A 12,589-nucleotide genomic window follows, 5' to 3' on the forward strand; every position below is an offset into this window, starting at 1 on the left:
AAATGAACCACTAGGTGGCAGTGATCACAGTGTGCTGAAGTGGGATTTACTCAAAGAGGTAGTATTTAAGATGGACTGAGGCAGTATTTAAATTCTATACAGTGGGACCAACTGATGATGTTACCAACAGCAAATTCAAAATGGGAAGCATTCAAAGAACTTATCTTGGAAGCTACTAGGCTTTACATACCAAATAAGAAATATTGTTCAAGGTTTAGGCCAAAATGGATGTCAGATGAACTAATGAGGCATATGGCTGAGAAGAAAAATGTGTGGGATACTTACAAATTAACACGTGACACAGAAGCCTATGATAGATACAAGTTGATCTGTAACCAAGTTACAAAGGAGGTTAGGCAGGCGAAGGCCGATTACGAGAAATCCTTGGCAAGGGATGCAAAGAAAAACAGCAAAGAGTAATTAACTTATGTAAACTCTAAAAGGAAGGGGATGAATCAGATTGGTCCACTTGATATTGATGGATCAACTGTTGATGATCCTGCTCAGGTAGCTAACAAACTAAATGAATATTTTGCATTGACATTCACACATGAGGAGTTATTCAGCAAGGGGAATGCCAGAGGTGTATTCAACTCTAGCAGTAAGCTACAGAATCTTGAAATAACTGGGAGTAAAGTGGAGGAGAAACTGTTGAAGATAAACACAAGAAAGGCACCCGGGGTGGATGGGATCTATCCAGTTATATTAAAGGAGGCAGCAAAGGAAGCAAACCCTTAGCCATAATTATGAGAGCTTCCTTGGACTCAGGGGAGGTACCCATAGACTGGAAATGTGCAAATGTGACCCCAATTCACAAAGGAGGATCAAAGGCTGACACAAGTAATTATAGACCTGTGAGCTTAACTTCTGTTCCAGGAAAATTAATGGAGGCACTGGTTAAAGAAGCACTGCAGGATCATTTAGACAAGAATTCAGTTATAGCTCGGACACAGCATGGTTTTGTTAAGGGGAAGTCTTGCCTGATCAATTTGATTGGATACTATGATGCAGTCACAAAAGAACTGGATGCAGGGAATAGCTTTGATATTATATACTTGGATCTTAGAAAGGCTTTTGATACTGTTGCACATGGAAGACTGCTACACAAATTGGAGCAGTGTGACATTGGAGGCAAATTGCTGCTATGGATAAAGAGGTGGTTGAGGGGGAGAAGACAGAGAGTGGTAATCAATGGACACTGCTCATCGTGGACTAATGTTATTAGTGGAGTCCCTCAGGGCTCAGTGTTGGGTCCATTATTGTTTTCTGTATTTATAAATGATATTGATGATGGTATATCAAGCTTAATTATTATTATCATTATTATTATTATTAGCTATATGGTGCAAGGAAGCCTGAGGCTTATGCTGCACCAGCCAAAAAAAAAATTCCCGAGTTACCCTGAGAGAGAGAGAGAGAGAGAGAGAGAGAGAGAGAGAGAGAGAGAGAGAGAGACAAAAGTAGAAAAGTAGAAGGAAATCACCAAGAAAGAGAAGAATGATGATATCCAACTCAGGACCCTAGGTGTGCCAAGCCCATACTCACCAGATGTGAGCTCCTGGGGATATAATACTGCACCAACTCTAGTTCAACCAATTCTCTTATTGTGTTAATTTTCTCTATTTCTCTTTGGAGCATTTTGACAAAAAGTAATAACTGAGGAGATAAAAATTTGGATAAATCATTTGAATATTGATTCTGTGTGCAATATGTGTTTTGCATGATTTCTTCATCTGTTGTGTTCAGTAATATTTTTGGTGTTAAAAATGAAAATAAGTCGGCAATAGTTTTCAAACTCATGAAGCTGTGTTTTAATTCACTGGTTACAATGTCAATTATTAGGAATACTCTCTGATGCCGAAAGGCTCTTCAGCTTTCTTGTGTTTTGTTTGTATTGCGATACCTTTCAATATTACTTAAATTTTTGTCAGCTTGCCTTGACAATATTTACAAAAACATTTAAATATTCATCGTAGAATTTTCAAATCCAGTTTTTATATTTAGCTTCTTTAAGCTACTGATCATGTAAGTGTAGACCGGGGTTCAAGCCCCTCACTGCTGAATACGGTCGATCTGCCAACCCGTACTGGACCAGCTTGGCAGATTTTGGTCCATTTCCCTCAGCATGAATTGTTGAGGAAGCTTCCATCCTGCAGTGGGTTGATAATGGCTGCACTTTACTTTTTTTTTTTTTTTACACGTAAGTGTTGAGTATATTTTTTGCTCATTTTCACAAAGGGGCAAAATTACACACTACAGTTTAATAAGAAAATTCACAAACAAAAAACAAACACAGTAGAACCCGAATAAGAAGTTTTCCAAAGGACTGGAGGTTCTTAGAGGAAAACTTCTAAGAAGGGAAAATGACCTAAGAGTATGAAATATTAACTATACATATAAAAATGAAAAGATACACATTAGCATTAGCAATGGCACATGGTGCAAGAAAGCACCATGTGCCATTAATGTCCAATTAATGTCCAAGTTTGCAGATGATACAAAGGTTGGCAGGGTTGTCAAGGACACTACTGACACTATGCTGCTGCAACGGGATCTAGAAAGGTTGAGCAGATGGGCTGAGAAGTGGCAAATGAAGTTTAACATTGACAAATGTAAAGTACTACACATGGGAAACAGCAACCCCAGAGCAATGTATCAATTCTGTGGTACTACACTGAGAGTGGTAGAGAATGAAAGGGACTTGGGGGTGGTTATGCAGGCAGATATGAAGTTCTCTGAGCAGTGCAGCCGGGCTGCAAGAGTAGCCCATGGAGTATTGTCAATGATATACAGGAATTTTTCCAGCAGGGATAAGGAGGTGATTATTCCCTTGTATAAGGCAATGGTCAGGCCACACCTAGAGTACTGTATACAGGTCTGGAGGCCTCATTTCAAGAAGGATGTAGAGCTGCTGGAACGAGTACAGAGAAGGGCAACAAGATTAGTGAATGGAACAAAGGGGTGCTCTTACGAAGAAAGGCTTAAGTTTTGCAAATTACAGTGTCTGGAGACTAGGCACCAGCAAGGTGATCTGATAGAGGTGTATAAAGCCTTGAATGGTTTGAGCATGCTCAATGCTGATGGGATTCTTCCTCTTGCTCAGAATAATCACCTGAGAGGGCATAAATTCAAATTGAGGAAAGACAGATGTAGGATAGACGTGCGGAAATTTGCCTTTAGCCAGCGGGTGGTTGGTTGGTGGAACAGACTTCCATCCCTTGTAGTGGAGGTTGATAGCCTAAATAAGTTTAAGGCTCAGCTGGACAGGTATTTTGAACAAACAGAGGGGTGAAGTGGAAGTGGGTTTTTTTTTTTTTTTTTTTGGCTGATGCTGCATAAGCTTGCTTTCTTGCATCAAATGCCTCTACTAATGCTAATGCTAATTATTGATCGTTGAAACGCTTGAAATGAAACTACACAAAAATTCTATCAATGTGCGACGGCCTTATCTGATTTCGGATTTTTAGTCTTTTTTTACGCATGCGCCAATATAAATAATCTCTCTATATTTCAGAGTCAAATATACACACAAACACTTCGTGATATTCCCATCCTGTGAACACAGCGATCAACCGAAAAGTGTGGTCTGCTCAAGGAAGGGAAACAGCTGTGCATTTCGTTTAATTTGTGTATTCATCCAAATCCTAACTTTTAATCCATTTAATTTTAAATAGTTTTTAATTGTGATTTTAATAGTGTTTTTAATTAGTGATTTTAATTATTTATTATCAGAACCAGTTTTAACTAATTATTATGACGCAATGTCTTCTCGCACTCGTGGTCTTGCTGCGGTGGTGTTGGTGTGTTTCGGGGTCGGGTTGGGGCTCTTGGCTTTCGATTCTGTTGCGCATCAGATTTGGTCGTATCTCTACGAGTGAGGGAATTCATTAATTCATTTTTTCACTTTTTTCATCTTATTTTATTCATCACATGTAAGAGAGAATTGACTGGAAGCATTCCGCTAAAAAAATTGAGGTAATCTCATTCTTTTTAATATAGTAAAAACTTCTACACACTGTTCACAGCCTTTTAATCAATGAAAAGGCTAAGACAATTTGTTATATTTTGCATGAATTCATTGTAGTATATAATGAGTACTTACCTGCAATACCTATAGTAGGTAAGCTTTAGCCCTCTTTAATAAAAGAGGTCATTTAGTTCAGTTCTGTAGTCCTCTGAAGATGTCATCTAACCAAAAATGGTTTCTCATCATCATCAACGGTCAGCATATATTAGAAAAGAGGCACCATGAGGTGTTTCAGTTTTCCTTTTTTTTTTGTGCAAGTTTTTAAATCTACAACCGGGTGGTTTTTTTTTTTTTTGTTTTTTTTAAAATTATTATTGTTATTTTTTATGGATTTCTTGTGCTTATATTTATTAGGATGTTTGAATGTTTTTTGTAAATAATACTAGATTAGGATTTCATATTTGCTTTGAAATGGTCAGCTTTTTTATGAAATAAGAAAGCCTGGCAATTCTTTTCTGTTGAATAATGTTTAATGAATGAAATTTTCATTAGCCCATGGTAAGTAATACAATGCTTGACAAAATTAACAGAATAAAATGTTTTTTGTGAATATTTTATTGTGAACAGTGTCATCGAAGGCAAATATTCGATATAATAGGCATCTTGGAATGCAAATTTCAAGTATCCAGTAGAACAGGGGTGGCCAACTTAATTTGTGATGTGATCTACTTTTTTCCTTCAAAATGTGCCGCCATCTACCATCTCAAAAATTTCATTGCACGAGGTTAAAAAAGTTAATCAACACATTGAAAAATGTTGTTTTTAAATTTTAAAATTCAATACAATTCAAAATTCTTATTTTAAATTCATACGTATTTAAAATTAATTTATGCAAAGTTTCTGTCTTCAATGTCATCTGCCAAGCTTTCAAAATCGGGAATATACTGTGATAAGGCCAACCGTAAAGAATCTTCTGTATGCAAGTCCGTAAGAGCACGGCGCGCCTCCGTAGCCAGGTGGGAAGGAGCAGCAGTGCATAGCACACGCTTCTTGATTAAACCAGGGTTCGAGCCCGTCACCACCAAATACGGAGGATGCGGAAAGGTCAGGGAATGACCACCGCATATTCCCGGAGCAATATGGCCTTAGTTGCTAATGCTCCTAAAAACCAAATAACAAACAAACAACAACCGTAAGAGCACAGCGATTCTTTGTTTGTTTCAAATAAGAAAAGGCCGATTCACATAGATATGTGGAACCAAAACAGGAATTTAAAAGTTCACTGCATTTTTTTGCATTTGGGTACTTTTCTCTGCAAACATATTTCCAAAACTCTTTTTCTGATGATCTGGCTTTTAGGAAGATATCGTTTTGCAATGTAATAATTTCATTTTAAAGTAATATTTTCTCCATGTGAAAAATCACAGCGTTTTTTTTTTTTTTTTCCTGCAATTTATTTCGTATCTAAGTTGACATTAAATGGATAAGAAGTATATTGAACAATGTCTTCAATTGTTTTAAAATCACTGAATCTGGTTTCAAAATCGTCCACAACATTCTCAATTTCAGAAACATATTTCTCCCTATTAAATTCAAAAACAGGATATTTTTGCAATGATCTTGCATATTTGCAAAATGGTCAAATTTTTTTTCTTTGAGATCCTTAGCCATTGCCAAAAATTGATATTTATATGCAGAAATATTACTAATCATGTCACCCACATTTTTATTTTTTCCTTGTAATTCCAAATTCAGATCACTTAATTTACTGGTAAAATCTGCCAAAAAAGCCAGATCACACAACCATTCCATATCTTGTAGCTGCTGATAATCATCTCCCCTTTGATCAACAAATTTTAATTCCATTCAGCAAATTTTGAAATCTCTGTAGAAACTTACTCCAACTCAGCCACCTCACATCTGTGTGTAATAACAGATCTGGTTCTTTTTCATAGAGTTTCATTTTGAAAAGTCTCCTTTGAATAGATTGTCCTCTGATGGAATTCACGATTTTGAAAGCGATGTCCATAATGCTTTTAGTATTTAATCTTTTGCTGGCTAACACTTGGTGGATGATACAGTGGTAACTCAAAAAATCTGGGAATTTATCATCCTTTTGGCATAATGCGATGAATCCGTTAAGATGCCCTGTCATTGCTTTAGCTCCATCTGTTGTTACTGATACGAGCTTAAATAGTAATACCGGTAATTTAATTTTTTCAATAAAATGTTTGAATGAGTTAAAGATATCAAGACCTCTAGTGCTTTCTTTTAATGAAACCATACCCAGCAGTTCTTCTCTAGTGGCGGAATCATCGAAAACCATACGAATAAAAATGAGCAACTGAGATGTATCACTGACATCTGTAGATTCATCCAGTTGTAAAGAAAAGGATACACAATTAGCAATATCAGCAGGCAATTGTTCGCTCACATTTTTACTCATTTTTTCGATGTGTCGCATCACAGTATTTCGAGATAATTGCAGATCTTGAAAGGTACTTTTAATTCCATTTTTGTTCTTAAAATTTTCAAAAAGAGAATCTGTTATTTCTAAAAATGCGGCTTTAATGAATTGACCATCAGAAAATTATTTGCATTTTTTTGCAAGAAGATGACTCATTTTAAATGATGCTACAGTTACTGCTTTAAATTGTAAATTATATGTCACAAAGAAATTTTGTGTGAATAATCTGGATTTTAAGTTCTTCTAGTTTATTTTTTCTAAGGTCACTATTCGGCGGAAAATCCGATTGGTATTTACCAGGGAGTGCGTTGAAGTGCCTTTTTAAATTTCCTTTTTTGGGTATAGCCACGGAAGCATTGCAAATCAAACAGCAACATTGTTCTTTCACCATTACAAAAAAGTATTCTTGTTCCCAATCTTGATGAAAATGATACGTTTTACTCTTTCGTAGTATTCATTTTAAATCAAAAGGTATTAAGTTCACATAAAAGTACTATCTAGTTATTAAATCAGCAAAAGCAGTGCTTACCAATTAAAACACTAAGTTGTGCGAACCGGAAAAATATTCTGTCTGAACAGCTAACGTAGGATAATTGATGAAGAGGATTCCCGAATGGGGAAGTTGTTTCCAAAATAAACAGACAAGCACACCACCTAAACGTTTATTTCTCTAAAGCTATTTCTGGAGGTCACGACCATAAAACAATAAAAACAATTTCCACTTTCTGGTTTATTGGGCTTTTCTGTTAGTGAAATCTAATTATAAATGGGTAGTAAACTCAATCTTATTGCATTTGCAATAATACTGACAGCTGGAATTCTGTGGTATTTTATGTTATTATGGTGAAATATGTTTCTCCTTCAATGAAATCTTCAATCATGCAAAAAAACAAAAATTAATCTTCAAAATCTGCTCTTCATTCCTATTTTTGAAGCTTCGTTTAAAAAAAAAAATAATAATAATAAATAAAATAAAATAACGTGCAGGTAGCGAAACCCACTGCGCAATGTGAAATTTTGGTAGTATACCTGACCGTGCAAATCGAGGGATGTATATTTAAAATTCGTTGTGATCGACCGAAATTAAATCCATGATCGACTGGTAGATCGCAATCAACTCATTGGCCACCCCTGCAATAGAAATGCATCTACCACCTTAGAGAGCCATGCATTGTGCAAATTATTCATGCTTATAAAAACATAGGTTGTGACCACATCACTTCATTCCTGTGTTTTGGCTTTGCTCAGTGGAATAGCCTCATCAACAGTACTCAAGATGGCAAGTTGTCGTTTAGATGATTCTTTGAGATCACGGGCCATTGGACAACTTGAAGCTGGCAGTCACAGGTGGAAGTGGCATGTTGGGTGTGTCATACAGTGTTGTTTTGGCACCATGGAAGCAGTTTCAGGAGACAGGAACCATTATAAGAAGAACTGGTCAAAGTTGCACGAGGGCTACGTCAACCAGAACAGACTGCTATCTGGCTCTAACAGCAAGGCAGAACCCTACGATGTCCTGTCATCAACTGTCTCTTGAGGTTGCTGCCGCCACAGGTAAAAACATTTCCAACTGGACTGTGTTAAGAAGGCTCAATTCATTTTGACAAGAATGAAAACCACATTCATGTGGTTTTCATTCTTGTCAAAAAAAAACATAATTGAGATTCAGATTATCCGTAACATTCCAGTACAGTAGTTGAAGAAATGCATCTCTTGTTTTACAGGTTTTGATAATGTATTACATGGTTACGTAGAATTTCTTTTAATAAAGGTTTACCATTTAATATTTTTTATTTTCAGCATTTCTGTTTGTGAAGTTTTTTATTAGTCATTTTTGTAAAGTGAAGTTATTAAAATACCTTTTAATGTGTAATAGCCAGTGCTTTGTAATTAGACAAAAAAAAAAAAAAAATTCCTTTTTAGAGTATACAAACATAACTTTAATATATGATGTATGATCAAAAAGTTCGACTGACTTTATACCTTGAAGTGCTGGGGTTGCAGCCTGTCACATGTTCAGTAACTCATCTAGACATAGTGACACATGAATTTCTCATTCATCTGCAGTCAGTCTGAATTTGTACATTGAGTTGAAGGTTTTATGTGTTTCATCACATTTTAAAATGTGTTAATTTACTGAGTACAAATTTGCATTGATTTTTGTTTTGAATTAGAGAAAAGTTGAGCAGAACCCCATAGTGTTAAAAATAAGAAGACTTTGTCGTTCAAAGACTTTTCAATGGTTTTCCAAGTTCAAGGAGGGCTTCTTGTCCATCGAAGATGATCCTTGCTCTGCCTACCCTTCAGCATCAAAAACCAGTGATTTAGTCTCGTGTTTGTAATCTGATTAGAAATGATTGATATTTAACTATCCATGAAGTTGCTAGTGAAATTGGTATTTATTATGAGAGTCAATCAATTTGAACACAGAATTTGGGAATGCACCAAATTTCAGCCAAGTTTGCACCTTGCATCCCAGTGATTATAGAGAATGACGAGTTCTTGCATGTCAGTGTGTTGCTGACCCATACATTTTCTTCTGTCATTACTGGTGGTGAATTGGGTATATGTCTTTTTAACCTGAAAAAAAAAGGCTTGGTCCTCTCATTGGAAGAATGTCTTTTCAAAGATGGGGGGGGGACAAAAAAAAAGCTAAATCAAATGTGAAGATCATGCTTATATTTTTTGCCTTGTAGGGTTTTATTCATTATGAAGTTATCAGGCATGGCCAAACAGTGAACTAACAATACTGCAAAGTAGTTCTGTGGGAAGTGCATAATGCTGTTTTGGAGAAAAAGGTCAGAAAAGTGGACCTCAGGGAACTGATGCTTGCACTGTGGGCTTTATGACAACATAAAGCCCACAGTGCAAGGGCTTTCCATTCAAGAATTTCTTGCAAAGTACACTATCATTATAGTCCCCAATCTGCTATACCCAGTAATTTTACTCTCTGTGATTTTATTTATTGTTTGTCAAGTGTAAAGCACTCTTGAAAGGTCACAGATTTGCAATGACTGCGGAATTATTCAGAATGCAACACAAGAACTATTAGAATTTCCAAAAGAAGCCTGTCAGCAATTCTTTCAGGAGTTGCAAAATCATTGGAATTGGTGTGTACAGTATCAAAGAGACCACTTTGAAGGAGACCATCTGAATATCTGGCAAGCTTTATTTCCCATAATATTAGTTCAGTCCCTGAAATGTTCGTCGCACTTCGAACAGTTTATCCCAGTATAATGTGCATAATTTTTATAGTTTTGTATTGAAAGTCATTGATTACGTACTGTTAATTGTTAATTTGGAATGGCATTCCAAATTAATGAATTATCTTCTATGACAGTACAGTAGTTCATAAATTCTTGTAGTATCCTATATATGACTTGTGGAATTGTTAATGCCTTTTGAATCAGAGCTAAAGTCAGTTGAATTCCTTTGGGGGATGGAGCTTACCATCCCATAAGTTAGTTTGGGTTAACCAGCCTTTTGAATATGCTGATCTTCCCAGGAATACACACTTTTTGATTGGTTGTTTAGGATTGTAATGGCACATCAGCAACTAAAGGCTATAATGCACAGAACACACATTTTGGTTTATCATGTACAGACATGATAAACCAAATGAATTGGTGAACTAGGATCAAAGTAGGCAAAGTAGAAATCTGGCAGGTGTGTAGTAGTTATTAGTGGAGTATCATGTTGTGGTGCTACATCTAATTTCAGTTCTTGTTATTCTTTTACTTGTATCATTAAATAACTTTCTTTTTGTTGTTAGGACATACTGAATCCACAGGCATCGTACTACAGAAATCTCTCAAAGGAATGCATAGTAGTTGGTTGTAGTATAGATTTATTTCTCTTTCCTACATCTTATGTCGATATTGCAACAATAGGATTGATCTGCCAGCTTACTGGAGGAAATCTTTATAAATATACTTATTTTAAGGTATGTAAGGTAAAGTAGTTTTGCTCTTTTTACCTTATCGGATTGCTATTATAATCTGCAAATGCTAAGTTGATTTAACTTTTAAATAGTTTAAGCAGAATATTCATACCTGTGTACACTCATACACTTTCAAATGTCTAACTTCCACCTTTATACTAATCACTCCTAATGCCAAGGATATTTAATTAGATGACTTTTATTCTCCCAACAGGCTTGACTATCCTTCTTTAATTGGCAATGCACTACTTTTCTACCTTTCTGCAAAGTTTGCATTTTCTTCATTATTCTCTCTTTTTTTTTTTAATTAATATTTGGCCTTCCAAATACTGATTAAGGAGAAAGGGGGGGGGAGAAATCCTCTCCTCTTTCATAGAATTGTAAAATATGACTATCTCGGGCTTTTATCCCATCTTATTGAAGCATCAGTTTCACTGCCATACACTAGCTATCAGAATAATGGTCTGCCATTTTTTTTTTTTTGGTAACATAAGATACTATTGTGATACCTTCCTGGAATGCAAATACACTGGAGTTAGCTGATTTACTGTTTGTATTCGCAAACTCTGCTGGAATTCCTCTTATTTTTTCCAATAACACCTACACAGATGAGTTCTTTGAGAAATTTGTGGATAGTGGAGTAATGTGTAGCTGGACACAGTGGAGTAATGTAAACAATATTACTTAGCCTCAGGCCCCATCACTTTATGAAAGGGAATAACAATGTAAATGGACAAAAAAAAGCAACACATTCAAGACTAAAGCCACTTTATTAAGAAGGTATGAATTACAATCACTAATTCCAAATCAGTGACTCATGAGCAATGAATATTTTTCTGCAGGGCTCCCAGGCCATGCAATACCTCTGCAGGATTGATACTAATATATTTTAAAATGATAACTCCAGGTTTTTACTATTGATAACTCAGATTTAATAGATAAGAGCTGAACATATGTTCCCCTGTTATGAAATTACTTATAAGTTATGCTACTAAAAGTGAGATTTTCTACCAAATATAACTGAGTTTTATAATCCTATGTACAGTTCTATTTGTTGTATAGTAGTAATTGTTGTTGTTATTTGGTTTTTAGGAGCATTAGCAACTAAGGCCATATTGCTCCAGGGATATGTAGTGGTCATTCCCTGACCTTTCTGCATCCTCCGTATTTGGTGGTCACGGGCTTGAACCCGGTCTAATCAAGAAGCGTGTGCTACGCACTGCTGCTCCTGCCCACCTGGCTACGGAGGCGCCCTATAGTAGGAATGTGTTTATAGCAGGGAAAGTTTAAATCAGTCACAGTGACATAACTGAAAGAAGAAATACCTTAAATAAATGCAGCTTACAAAGATTGCGAACAAATTACAAAAACAAGGCACAAGTATTACTGTCACGATAGTATTTGATCAGGTTTTTTATTATACTATAACTATTGTGTAAGTTTCTGTACATATTGTAAACTATGTTGAAGAGAAGTTAAGTGATGCAATTAAATGGATTGATCAATTGCCTGCACATATATGTAGGGTTTCAGGTAGAGTAAGAGTGAATCCTCGATGCATGTACAGCTATGTTAAGTAACACAGTTTTATGTGACCACAAGACCATCTTTCTTAACATGGTTGTATTTATGTTAGCTTATAAACTGACTGCTTGCTTTTATAAAGTAATATGATATTCTTAGGACATAGTTAAATGTACCATCCATATACAACTCCCTACCATGGAATATGGTCATCATGTATCATTCATTCCATTTATTTATCTTCCATTTCTGGAAAATACATTTCTTCTTTCTTGAAGAAATGTAATGATCAATTCCTACAGGGTATACGAATCTGTTTAAAACATTGCTAGTTGATAAAAATTTTACAATTCAGTTAAAATACTAAAATGGAATTGTACATAGTAAATTAAGTCCAGAAATAGCATACCCATTTCAGTTTATAATTATATTAAATGAGTGAGAATAAATTAGCACTGCATAATTTATTGCAGAAAATCTGTTAGTCTCTTATCTATAGAAGTATTTTCTTTTATAGGAAGATATTGGCCAAGAAAACTTTCTGAAAGATTTAAAACAAAGTGTTCAAAAATCCAGTGGATTTGATGCTGTACTTAGGATAAGAACAAGCACAGGTCTATTTCATCATGTAATGTACTGTATTTTTGATTCGGTGTTCTTTATTTCATTTTTTCAGTCTAAATAAAGATTA

General features: G+C 35.5%; 1 protein-coding gene across 1 annotated transcript in view; it reads left to right on the plus strand.

Moving 5' to 3' along the window:
* Positions 1-12,589, plus strand: part of LOC150083554 (protein transport protein Sec24C-like) — a 116,615-nt gene that overhangs the window by 103,816 nt on the left and 210 nt on the right. The window contains exons 12-13 of the mRNA XM_090378520.1: positions 10,207-10,377; positions 12,416-12,526. Of these exons, the coding sequence (XP_090234646.1) occupies positions 10,207-10,377; positions 12,416-12,526 (282 nt within the window). The remainder of the gene's footprint in view (positions 1-10,206; positions 10,378-12,415; positions 12,527-12,589) is intronic.

This window comes from Mastigoproctus giganteus, chromosome 7 (genome assembly GCF_048544385.1).
Source record: "Mastigoproctus giganteus isolate SK-2022 chromosome 7, ASM4854438v1, whole genome shotgun sequence".
NCBI classification, from domain to species: Eukaryota; Metazoa; Arthropoda; class Arachnida; order Uropygi; family Thelyphonidae; genus Mastigoproctus; species Mastigoproctus giganteus.